General features: G+C 57.8%; 1 protein-coding gene across 3 annotated transcripts in view; it reads left to right on the top strand.

The window, feature by feature from the left end:
* Nucleotides 1-521: 521 nt before the first annotated feature.
* Nucleotides 522-12,740, top strand: part of ATOH8 (atonal bHLH transcription factor 8) — a 31,527-nt gene continuing 19,308 nt past the window's right edge. For 2 of the 3 annotated variants that reach the window (XR_012502923.1, XR_012502922.1), the window contains exons 1-2: nucleotides 522-2,176; nucleotides 10,671-10,862. Coding sequence is in view for 1 of the 3 variants with exons in the window: in XM_010958937.2 (XP_010957239.2) it covers nucleotides 1,418-2,176; nucleotides 10,671-10,862 (951 nt within the window). In the remaining 2 variants the exon portion in view is untranslated. The remainder of the gene's footprint in view (nucleotides 2,177-10,670; nucleotides 10,863-12,740) is intronic. The other variant, XM_010958937.2, reaches the window with a different exon arrangement.

Below are 12,740 nucleotides of genomic sequence, written 5' to 3'. Positions count from 1 at the left end.
ATGACAATGAGCACCTGCAAAGCTCTCCCTCTGTACCAGGCTGCTCTGAACGCTTCACATATATATGTTCAATTAGTCCTCACGACACAGAGGGAGGAAGGCACAATTATTACTTCCATTTTACAGATGAGGAAATGGAGGCACAGAAAGGTTCAGTGACTTGCCCAACATCACTGAGTTTGTAAGTGGCAGAGCTGACATGTGAACCCAGAATATCTGCCTCCAGGCACTCTTCCGCCTCTATTATTAACAGTAATAATAACCAAACTACCATTTGATGAGAGCCTCCTACGTGCCTGGGGCTTAACTCCTCACAGCAACACTGTGACTTAGGCATCGATGTTCTCCGAATTTCTCATTTCATAGATGAGTAAATCCACGCTTAGCCGGCAGCCTGGGGTGAGGTGACTTCAGAGTCGCACAGAGGCGACTTCCACTCTGCTCGGCCTCTTTAACTCGTGCGTGACAGCCGGAAAACACATTCCCTTTCAGGGCCTCAGTGTCCCTGTCGCTTGCCTTCTGCCCCTGGCCTCCCTGCCTCAGCAAGTGACAGAGAGGATGGGGCTGCGGGACGCGGGGAGTGAGGGTCTCAGGCAATCCCAGAGCCTTTCCCTTCCCTCATCGACCCCCCCAGGAGAAGTCGCCGTTCTGTTTCTTTCTCAGTTGTCAAGCTGGAGTGGAGGGGTGGACCTGGAGGTGCTGGGTGCGGAAGGTGGACGCTGCGGCACCGAGAGGTCAGCAAGGCCGGGTAGAGAAGGCCCAGCTCTGATCTGGGGAAGAGCCGAAGGGCCCAGAAGCCACGTGCCGGGAGCAGACTGTCCTCTGGGAAAAGAGGAGCGCCCTGGACTTGAGGAGGGGGCGTGGAGGGAGAGCCAGAGGAGGCAGGTTCTGGGCAGAAGGGATGGGGGTAGGGGGAGGTAGAGAGGACGCGGACAAAGGAGGCGGCCGGCAGCCCAGCTGTTTTGAAAAATGCTTCCTGTTTCTTTAAAGGCGCTCGCGGCTCGGGCGGCCGGGGCTGGGGAGGCGGCGGCGGCGGGAGCTGCCTCCTCTCCGGGCGGCGGCGCTGACTGATCTCGCGAACTGGGCTTCTGTGTAAACTGAGGCTAAACAAACACAGATGGAGCGCAGCGGGCGTTCTCCAGAAATGCTGGCAAGGCGGCAGCGACTTCAGATGACACTCTGAGCGCTCCGGGAGAGGACAGCCCGGCGGCTTCGCGGAGCCGGCGGCGCAGCTGCCCCGGGCGTGGGGGAGAAAGGGAGGGAGGGAGGGAGGGAGCGAGCAGGGGGAGAGCTGGAGACTCCGAGGCGCTGAGCGCGGCGGCCGCCCGGGCAGAGCCGGCGCGCAGCGTGCAGAGCGAGCGCGGCGGGCGCGCGTCCCGGGGAGCCCCACGCCCCTGCCTCGCGCGCTGCCCGCGCCATGAAGCACATCCCGGTTCTCGAGGACGGGCCGTGGAAGACCGTGTGTGTGAAGGAGCTGAACGGCCTCAAGAAGCTCAAGCGGAAAGGCAAGGAGCCGGCGCGGCGCGCGAACGGCTATAAAACTTTCCGATTGGACTTGGAAGCGCCCGAGCACGGCGCCACCGCCACCAACGGGCTGCGGGACAGGACCCAGCGGCTGCAGCCGGTCCCGGCCCCAGTACCAGCCCGGGTGGCGCCGGCCGTTCCCTCAGGTGGGGGCGCGGACACCGCCGGGGAGCGCGGGGGCGCCCGGGCGCCGGAGGTCTTGGACGCGCGGAAACGCGGCTTCGCCCTGGGCGCAGTGGGGCCGGGACTCCCCACGCCGCCGCCGCCACCGCCGCCGCCTTCAGCGCCCCAGGGCCAGGTACCTGGGGGTCCTGAGGCACAGCCTTTTCGGGAGCCTGGCCTGCGTCCCCGCATCTTGCTGTGTGCACCGCCTGCACGCCCCGCGCCATCGGCGCCCCCTGCGCCCCCGGAGTCCTCAGTGCGCCCCGCGCCCCCCACGCGCCCTGGGGAAAGTTCTTACTCGTCAATTTCACACGTAATTTACAATAACCACCCGGATTCCTCCGCGTCGCCTAGGAAACGGCCAGGAGAAGCTACCGCCGCCTCCTCGGAGATCAAAGCCCTGCAGCAGACCCGGAGGCTCCTGGCGAACGCCAGGGAGCGGACGCGGGTACACACCATCAGCGCAGCCTTCGAGGCGCTCAGGAAGCAGGTACCAGCTCCCAGCCGCACACTCTCACTGCGCCCGGGGATGACTGCGGGAGCGGGTGGGTGAGTGGAGGGGGCATTTTAGGGAGGATGAGGATAGGGGTAAGAGACAAGTTGTCCCCGACTTGTTGGCCCCAAGGCCCAGACAGGTTTGGGTCCCCCTGGAGCAGTGACCTTTGCCACAGCGTTGGTACAGATCTTAGTTTGCAAAGCGGTGATGAAGGTTCGAGATCTCTGGCACGGGCACGCCCTGGTTACAGCCACCCCCATCCCCCCGGGGTGACCCTGTCTGCGCGTCTGACTTCAGCCCTCATAGTTCACTTTTATGGCAGACAATATTTGTCTCCCGGAGTCCCTTGGGCGCGGTGGGGAATGGAGAGGGGGAATGTGGGAATCTGTCTCTGGCGGGGAAGTGGGGGAAGACCCTTCCCCTTCCGGCAATTTGGCGTGGTCTCGGAGGCCCCGAATGCTGTGGAGGGGCGGTCCTGGTTTTGCCAGAATATATGGGTCCCGCGTTCCGGGGGAAGTCTGTCACCACTCCCCATTCAGCCCCCACCCCCCAGCAGGGATGCCCCTGCATTCAGATTGCTTCTAAGCTCTTCACCCCTTGCCCCTCGTGTCCTTAAGAATCGGGGCTACAAGCCTGCGCCCCCCCCACCGCGGGGCGGCCTCCGGAATTGGCTGGAGAGAGCCCTTCCTAGGAGATCCCCGCCGCTGCTGCCTTTCACCCCGTGCCGAAGCAGGAAGGGCTGCTGAGGGGACTGGTTGTTTGGAGGATCTTCAGAAACTAGTTCTGGGGTGGGTTAGGGCTTTTTAGTTTGGAACGGGCTGGGGCTGTCCTCACCAGACACTGTCTTCTGGGGATGGCGTGGGGGGAGGGGACGGGGAAAAATACTTGTCCAAGAAATACCTAAAGTGGGGAGCGGCAGTTTTACAGTTCCACTTCGGCCGAAACTGAGACTGCCCTGGGGTTCTAGGCTGCTCATTTTCTTAGAGCAAAGAGAGATCTCAGAAGAGAATGGTAAGTGCCCCCCACCCCAGGGCACAAGGAGGGGTTTGAGGGTGGATGTGACTGGTTTGAATGGGCAAGATTTTTGCTTGCGCTGTAGCTGACTTCCTGTGTGACTCCAGGAAAGTTGCTTACCCTCTCTGTGTTTTAGCCATCCGCAAAGGTTTCAGAAATCATCATCTTCTATCTGGAGCACACTCTCCTCTTCCTCTTGTGGGTAGGGCAGGCAAGGTGCCTGTGTCCATCCATGGGAGGGGAATTGAACTCCTGGGGAAAAGAGGCTCTATGACTTTGGAGCCAAAGTGTCTCACTTGGGTTTGGGTCAGTGAGATGGAGTGAACTGGAGGGGTTAGATAGCTGTTACTGACCCTATGTTGGGATTCTGGACAGTGAGCTCAGTGGAGAATTCAGTCTCACCCTCAGGCAGTGGCTCTGTGTTTGAATGCCTGGGGACAGTGGCAGCTAGTAGGGCATCCTGCCACCTCTCCCGCCCCCAGGATGGAAGGATCAGATGGCAGAGAGATGCCTGTCCACCAGCTCACCTTGCAGCTAGGGAAACCCCTCTCAGATCGGGGCAGTGCCCAGAGCATCACAGGTGGGGAGTAGCACGGTAGGGCTGACACCTAGGTCCTTTGGCTGCTGCTTCAGGGTCCTTTTTACTCCTCTGGCTGCCTCTTTTAGTTCTGAGAAAATGTTCATGAGCTCTGTGTGCTCAGCTACATCTCATTTGTCCAGTGGCTTCAACTTCTTTCAATAATAAATTCCATTTTGTTTGATCTTAACATCCCTGTCAGTTGAATTAGCCCACTTAATGGAATGGAAAACTGAGACATGAAGAAAGAAGGAAGGAGACTCTTCCAAGATCACCTGGTGGGTTAGGGAAGATGACAGAAGTTTCTCGAATGCCAGTGCTTCTCACAGTGTCATCTGTATTCGCACTGCGAGCTCCCCACCCCGACTTGTAGTGCCATTAATAGTTGGAAGCTGGGCATGCATATGGCTCGCTCTGAGATGAGACTGTAAATCCTGGTTTCCTTTCACTTCTACCCTTCTTGTGGGGAAGTTCTGTGTAAGAGGGACAAATTCAGAGTGTACGCACACACGCAGGTACACACAATTGTCTGTATACACACGATCAGTACACGTGCCCAGGAGCACACACAAGTGCAAGAAGCACCTGTTACTGGCTGTTCCCCCCGTGCCCAAACCATCTGTCCCTTCCCCGTAAACGCTGCTCGTGGGCACCTGTCTGTTGTCTGGGAGGAAAGAAATACAGCGGGGACACTTCTGGTCCCAGAGCCTGGGCTGAGGCCATACTCACTATGTCCCCATCACACAGTCCCCATCCAATGGGGAAAGTCCTATGTCTCTGACGCACTCCCTCCTCCTCTGGGCATGTAGAAGGCACACACATGTGCATATGCACATACACACACGCACGTACGTGTGTGTGTGTCCCTATCCAGACTGGCTGTGGCTCTGGATCTAGGCTCAGGCTTGACCGTTTGAAATGGGCCCTGGGAAAGGAGGGAAGGAAGGACGATGGTTCTGTCTGAAATGAGGCCTTGGCCATTGCACCAATGAGGTCAGTTCTGCAGTTGTAGCTCTGCTCTGGGGCTTGGTTTCCCTAAGCAGCTTCCTGGTACCATGAAAAGAGCACTGGGTGGGGAGTCCAGAGGTTGGAGTTTGAGTCATGCCTCTTTTGTATGCTTTCTGTGTGACCCTGGACAAGTCACTTTCCCTCTCTGAGCCTTAGCTGCTAAAGCTGGAAAATGGTGACAATGCTGGGCCTCATACACAGCTTTTTTGCAAAGAGCGAATGAAAAAAGGAATGGGGGCCGTGGGAGGAATGAACATTTTTTGAGCATCTACAGAGCCCTCAGTGCTGGGCAAAGGCCTTGACAGATGTGTAAATAAGAATTCCATAACCATTTAAATAACGATTATAGAAATTACCATTTATTGGAGACTTGCTTTGTGCTGGGCCTGTGCTGAGTGTGTTATGTGTATTAGTTCATTTAACGAAATAGGTGTTTCCAGCCCCCACCCCAGCCCCACCCCCAGTTTCACAGATGGTGAGACTGAGCTTCAGAGACTCATGTAAGTCGGTGGCAGTCTCACAGCCTTTCTCTGCCGCATGTGGCCTCGCGGGTTTCGCGCTGCACGCCTCCCTGGCCACTCACTCCCCAGGCTCCGGGGTGCGGGTGCTCCCCGGGCCTGGTGTGGTCGCAGCCTGCCATAGATGTGTGCCGCTGTCATTGCAGAGCCCGGATTCGAGTCAGAGTCAGCGAGTCGCTCCAGCGCCCCGGCTCCTAGGCCCAGGGAAGCCACACAGCCTCCTGTGTCATCCAGCCCACCATGCTCTTAACCAGGAGGGGAACGGGGGTGGGGGGGCTCCCTGGCCATGGAAGCGCAAACTGGGGAGAGAGAGGCCCTCTGGTCTGGGGTGTGTGTGTCAGCCAGGCCCCGGGTGGTGGGTGTGCAGGGCAGATGGTCAGGCCGCAGCACATGCCACCAGCCCAGCTGCGTGGGGCCCTCCCTGTCGCCTCATGTGAAGGCCATGTGTGCACAGCTGGGCCTGGCCCATGTGCGGGGCTGCTCCGCGCCAGGTGGGAGGGGGTCCAAGGGAAAGCCTGGCCTTGCTGGGGGGGGGGGAGGGGAGGGGCCAGAGCTGCGGGCCTCGGCCTCTTGGCAGAACCCTCTGGCTCACAGGCCGTGCTCACCCTTGGGGCGTCTGGTGTGCGTGCAGATTTCCTCTCTTCCTTAGAAGTGTGAATGGAGGGATGGCAGCCTAGCCAGGCGGAGGCCCGAGGCAGCAGGGAGGAGCCCTCAGGACCCGCCGAGGTGCTTCTTCATTAAGGAGGTACCCAGCCCATGGGCCCCTCCTCTGCTTCCCCTGGAGTGTCCCAAGGACTCTTCCATAGTGGACTCAGGGTGGCCCAGGAGGGGGCATGAAGATGGCACCCCCAGCCCAGCACCTCCCTCAATCTCAGACCCCAGAGGATGCCAGGGGCCAGAGCCTCCACGCAGCCTGTGTACCCCTCCTCAGGGAATGAGGGACAGGTCTGCTTGCCTCCAGACAGGAGGGGGTGACGGAGGTCTCTCTTCTGCTGCCTTGTGCCCACAGTCACCAGGGCAGCTGTTGGTGGAGACTCACTGCGCTGGGCCACGTGCCTTACTGGGCCTGTTGTCTGCATTTCTGTAGGGCTGCCTCCCTGTTTCACAGGCAAGGACGCTTACAGGGAGGCAGAGCAAGTGGCCAGGATTTGTCCCATCTCGCCCCGGGGCCATGGCTCTGAACTGCTCAGACCTGGGTTCTCTGGGTCCAGCCTCATTGCTGTGTAGCTGGTGGGGACTTTGTCTAAATGGAACTTGACAAGAACCTTGACCAGCTCTGTGAAGTGGCTTTGCCGCAGGGAGGCAGCACTCGCTGGATTTCAAGCGGAATCGAGTGAGGATGCAGTGATGTCGGAGCTCAGTGGGTCCAGGAATCTTGGTGGGCTGGCAGGAGGGCGTCTTGAGCGGGGTCCAAGGGTAGGTAGGTGTTGGCACAGAGACGGGGGGTGGAGGTCTTCGAGGCCTCCCCTGCGCTGGCTGGTCGGGTCCTGGCTTTGCTTCTCTGTAGCATCTCCTACATCTGCCCACGATTTCATTCTGCGGTAACAGGTATTCTGATGCCCGTTTTGTTGGTAAGTAAAGAGGTCCCCTAAAGTTGTGGACCTGCCTGAGATCACATGGACGGCCAGGACTGGAGCGTGGTCCTCAGGATCCCAGGCTCTTTCTCTTCTGCTTTCTGGAGCCAGAGGAGGGTCCAGCTTGGGGTAAGTGGGATGGAATCTTTTAGGGACATAGGGGTCTGTGAAAATCCCCATGCCTGTTTCCCAGAAGCTTAACAGTTCTTGAGGGGTGAGCACGAGGCAGGTCCTTTTACTTTCCTGGAAGTTGGGCTGCCTGTCAGGAGTTGGAGCCAAGCAAGCCTGCCACCTCCTTTGGCCTGTGTCCTCTGACCAGGCCGAGCAGACGACTGCTGGGGGGTCCTCTGTAGGCAGTGGGGGGGGCTGGGCTCTGGTGGCTCGCTGTGGATGCTCAGAGAGGTAACACACAAAGGCCTGGGTTCCTTGGAGTCCAGCACTCTCCATCCCCAGCTCAGAAGGGTGGGCTGCCCACCTCCCCACCTTGGGCTATAGATGCTCACCCACGCCCCAAGAGGTTGCTTCTGGCTGATTGGAAAGAGCCCAGCTAAGGTGTGAGTTCAAAACCCAGCTCATCGCTCATCATCTGAGAGATACAGGAAGTTCTCATGCCCCCAGGCATCAAATGCTTCTCTCTAAAGTCTTCATTTCTACCTCATGGGGCTGTTTAGAGGTGAAATGTACTCAAAACACCCAGTCCTCTGCCTGGCCTTAGTAGGTCACGAGAAACAGCAAGGAGTGATCTGTTCCCAGCAGTCATGGAGGGTACACACGCGTTATCCCCACTCTCCAGATGAGAAAACTAAGGCTCAGAGGGGTGAAGGTGCCTGTCCAAAATCACACCACTGTTAAGTCCTTGGGATTCAGACTAGCTTGTTCTGCCCTACCTTGACCTCCAAGAATCAGAACTGGTTGCTAGACCCTCACTGGCCAGGGTGCCTCCAAGCTGGGCTCTCAGGCTCCAGGCTGCTGCATCCTGGGGCGTGGGCACCAGGAGGATCTGGAATTAGCCAGGGGAGCTGTGGAACACCCCCCGGGGAGTGAGAGGAGGAGAAGTGAGTGGCCAAAATTTGTCCCTGGTGTCCCCTGTGTTGCTGGGAGAGCCCGGTGGCCTTCTGCCTTCCTTGGGCGATAGACAGAAAAACTTCTGGCTCCAGCCACGTCTCGGCTGAATGACCTGGGGCCCAATATGTCACCTCTCTGTTTCCTCATATGTCAGTGGGGTAACAATCTTTATTTTGAAGAAGGTTTCAGTGGGATAAAACTACCTGTAAATAGTGGTCGCAGAGCCAGGTAAACAACCAGAACTCAGTTGATGGCTTTCTTGTTAGACCTGGACTTTGAGAGAAGCAATGGGACAGAGTGACAAATCTGGGACAAAGCTGGCTCAGAACCTGGCACGGGAGCCCCTAGGTTGGCCTTGCCCTCATCTGTTGTCCCCTGGTGACCCTGGACACCCACGTGGAGATCCTGCCCTAGATCCCTGCCCCCTACTGGCAGGGAAGCTCAGCTGCCCAGGGGCCAAGGGCTCAAGGCCTTGGTAACTCCCAGCGTGGCCTCTGGGTGACAGCACACTAGGGCCTGTGTCCCTGAGCTGCGCGCCGTGTGTCCAGAGCCTCAACCAGGCAGGCACTCCCTCCTGGGGCACAGAGGAGGCAGAGGTGTTGGGCTGAGCCCTGAGACCCCCTAACCCTGCCCCTGCCCCAGGACTCCCGGGAACCTTTCTGTCCTACAGATCTTGTTTATTTGTTCAGGCTGATAAAGCAGGATTCTCTGGACCCTGGTTGGGAACAGGCAAAGTGCATTTTTCTCTGAGCTTTTCTTGGATGGGTTTGGAGCTGTCGCCGGGGCTGGGGGGGAAGAGGGAATGCTTAGGAGCTGGTGGTCCCTCTGTCACCTCCCTGCCCCTCCTTGGGTTTCCTGGCCTGGTGAGGGGTGACTCCTTGGCTGCTGGAGGATATGGAAAGGTGACAGAAAACCTTTCCTCTGGCCTGGACTGGGGTCTCTGGATCCCCAGAGGGTGAGGGATGAGCAGGTGCTATGTTCTGGCCAGATCTCTTGTTTCTCACCCTCTCCAGAGCCCCTGTTTGGAGACCTTCTGCAACACCCACCATAGGAAAAGTTTTGCTGAATTATATCAGGCCTTACTCTGCGCAGTGCATACACCATTTCCTTTAGTCCTCACCATGCTGTGAGGTCAGTCCTGTTAACAATGCGATGAGGACGCTAAGGCTCAGAAAGGTCGTCTCTTGCCCAGGGTCTTGTATCTGGGAGGAGCTGGAGCCAGGAGTTGAACCCAGGTGCCCAAAAGTTATGCGGGCTTAACTAACTCTTCGCCAAATAACTACATCTTCATCGTCAGAGAGAGAACAGCTTCTGAATCCAGTTCTAAACACTCTGGAGATGCCTGGTGAACATGCAGGGAGATCATTCATCTGTTCATTCATTCCCTCCTTCAACAAGCCCCTCTGAGGCCTGTTGTGGGCGGGGCCTGCGCTAGGCTCTGCACACAGAGGCCTTCCCCTGACGGCAGCCAGGGAGACTGACCGTTCAGTGAGTCACAGTAATCAGGAGTTAAGGACAGATCGGGGCTGTTAGGGAATCATCAGGGGCAAGCACCCTTACTTCCCTGGTGCAGGGTTGGGTGGGGAGGTTAGAGGAAGGAAGATCCTGGACAAAGTGAGCTTTTACTGTTTAATTCTTATTTTTTATTGACGTGTAGTCGATTTACAGTGTTAGTTTCAGCAAAGTGTACAGCAAAGTGATTCAGTGATACATACACATGACTATACATATGTGTGTGTATATTTAGATTCTTTCCCATTCCATGTCACTACAAAGTGAGCTTTAAAGTAAGGCTCATGTGTTGCTGCATTTAGGGCCCTCATCTGAAGGGAAGGACGCGTCAGAGCAGCGGTGGGCTCTCTCGGTCCGCACCTGTCAGAAGGGCTTTGTGGTGGCGTCTCCACGCTACGGCGCAGAACTCTGCTGCCGTCTTTGTAACTTCCTGCTCACGCCGCCGGAACACTGGTGGGCAGTGCTGGAGACCCCGTCTCTTCACCCCGTATGAATTCCTGTGCAGTTAGTGAAGGTCTAGCTGGTGATGAATGTTAAGTGTGTCGAGTCTGGTTGGGGCTCCGTTTATTAGGCACATGTTGTATATCCAGGCTCAGAGGGCAGAACGTAAACGAGAAAAGAGAAAGCCAATGACATGTGGGTCTCCCGGCTAAGCACTGACACTTGCCTTCTGGTATGTTCCCAGGGTCCCGGGTGCCTAACTCTGGGATAACGTTATAGCATCCCTCTTGAGTGTAAGTTCTCTGATGACAGAAACGAATTATTATTCATTGTTGGACCCCAAGGGCCCAGCGAGACAAATGTCACTGAATGAATGAACAGACTCTCAGAGCTGAAAAACAGCTGTTCTCTCTGAGAGACTCCTTCTCAGGGAGTCGGGGACGGAGCTCCGTCCTGGAGGGGCCTTGCTGTGCTCCGTGCTCACTGACATTTGGGGAAGAGCAGAGCCTCGCGTGGCCCCCCACAAGGTGGGAATGCGGATGCCTCCTGGGGTTTGCGAGTGGCCGCACTGTGATGTGTGTGTGGGGACAGCAGGTGGCCCAGAAGAGGGAATGAAATCTGGGTTGCGGGATTATACAGGCCACCTCTGCCACCTCGCAGTCCCCTCTCCTGCAGTGCAGTGTCTGTGAGTGGCTCACAGCTGCCTGGCCAAGGTGCCCTTCCGGGTCGTGCTCAGCAGGGACTCCGGCAGCCCCTCCTGACGCCTCCTCACTCCCCAGGTGCCGTGTTACTCGTACGGGCAGAAGCTGTCCAAGCTGGCCATCCTGAGGATCGCCTGTAACTACATCCTGTCCCTGGCGCGGCTGGCCGACCTGGACTACAGCGCCGACCACAGCAACCTTAGCTTCTCCGAGTGCGTGCAGCGCTGCACCCGCACCCTGCAGGCCGAGGGCCGCGCCAAGAAGCGCAAGGTAAGCGTGGCCATGTAGGCAGCAGCCTCCGGGGAGGGCGGGGGAGGTGGGGACAGGAACTTGGGGCGCCTCTCACTCACCCAGGCTTCCAAACGGACCATCAAGGTCAGCCTTGTGGAGGTTCCAGGTCTCCTCAGGCCCCTGGGGTCATGTGTGACTCTCCTGCTGGTGATGGGGCCGCTGGGTACCAGGGACAGTCGCCCTGGGACAGTTGCCCAGGGCCTCTGGGCCTGGCTTTGCTCATCACTTAGATGAGGAGGACGAATCATCTCTGCAGCTCTTTCTGGTGCCGAATTCCCCATGCAGCCCTGGATTGGTGTCACATCAGGGTGAGCTCCCCTGAGCAAGTGACAGCCCAGGAGAGCCTTCAGTATTTTGGGAATTTGTCCTGGCCTGTGGCTTACCTCTGGCCACGCATTAAAGCAAGTAATCTTCATTCATTCATTCCAAAGAGATTTGCTGAGCCCTAGCCATGTGCTGAGCTTGCTGGGCAGGGGTATAAAGATGATAAACATGTGGTCCCAGCTGCCCCCCGCAGCTTGCAGGACAGTCAGAGACCCTCTTGCCCATGGATAAAGGCAGGACAGTGTAGCGAGGAGACTGGAGGCCTGTGCTGGGACAGTGGAAGGCCAGGCGGAGGAGGGACAGGTTACCTCTCCTGCCCAAGGGTGCTTGGAACTTAGTCTAAGTGGTGTTTGAGTTGGGATCAGCAGGACCACCAAGAGGTCATCAGGCAGATGAGGCAGGAACAGCATCCAAGGCAGAGGGAACAGTGTGTACAAAGCCTACTGTGCTTGGAGAAATGTGTGTGGGAGGAAAGGGGGGAGCACAGCTGTGGTTCCCAGATGGCCTGTGCTTCCAGCATTTCCAGTTGGGGGTCATTGCCAGGCAGTGCAGAGCAAGGCTTATGGCAGCCGTCTGGGTCTCCGAGGCCCTGAGGCTAGAGGGAGAGAGACAGAGGAGGGGGGCCCAGTCTGTGTCCATAAGGAGGATGGAGGTGGTGAGAGATGCCTGACTCCCCAGGGCATCCAGGGATGGGGAGGGTGGGGGGAGCCAGGTGACTCTGGCACCCTCCATCTGTTCTTCCCTTCCATCCTGGCTGGACCCTCCTCCATCTCTGACATTCCTCCCCCAGCCCCGCTCCAAGGAGGCCCCTCTCCAGGTTCTCCAGGTTTCCCAGAGGCCCCTTCAAGAGGCTTCAAGCCAGAAAGGCCCTCAGTGAACTGTCCTGCCCACAGCAAGGAGGGCCCCTGGCTTGTCCCCACCGCCAGCCAGTGCAGTGGGGTGATGGCCCATCGCAATCCTGGGAGTGATTTAACATGGACCAATTAGATGAAATCTTCGTCAAGTGGGTGAGAGAGGAAGCGCGACTGGCTGCTCCTGGGGCGGCTTTCCTCTGGAAAGTGACGCGGGTAAATTAAGGGTGTGATTGATGGCTCCATGCCGCTCTCTGTGACAAAGGAGGGTTGTAAACTCTCCATGAACTTCCCCTGGCATTTGGGTGGGTGGAGGTGTGGATGGGCAGGGTGGCCAGGCACCACTTTCCCATCTCTGCCCCTCGCTCCCCCTCTCCCCATGTCCTCCCCCACCCATCAAAGGCAGGAGCGCAGGGGACCTCTCCTTCCCTGTTCTTTGACTGGAGCAGAGTGTCCTGGGCTGGGGAGGAAGCTACACACTTGGGAAGTGAGGGGATAAGGGTGTGGGGGTGATGATGCCCCGCAGAGATGACCTTCTGGCTTCCCCTGAAATCACCTTATATTTGAGACCCCTTAGAGACTATCTGGTCCAGCCTCCCCATTGTTCACATTGGGAGACTGAGGTGGCAGATTGTGGATAAGAGCATCAAACAGCCCTGAGTTCAACGCCTGGCTCACCGCC

Source organism: Camelus bactrianus, chromosome 28 (genome assembly GCF_048773025.1).
Source record: "Camelus bactrianus isolate YW-2024 breed Bactrian camel chromosome 28, ASM4877302v1, whole genome shotgun sequence".
NCBI classification, from domain to species: domain Eukaryota; kingdom Metazoa; phylum Chordata; class Mammalia; order Artiodactyla; family Camelidae; genus Camelus; species Camelus bactrianus.
This window is presented reverse-complemented; position numbering and strand designations above follow the sequence as displayed.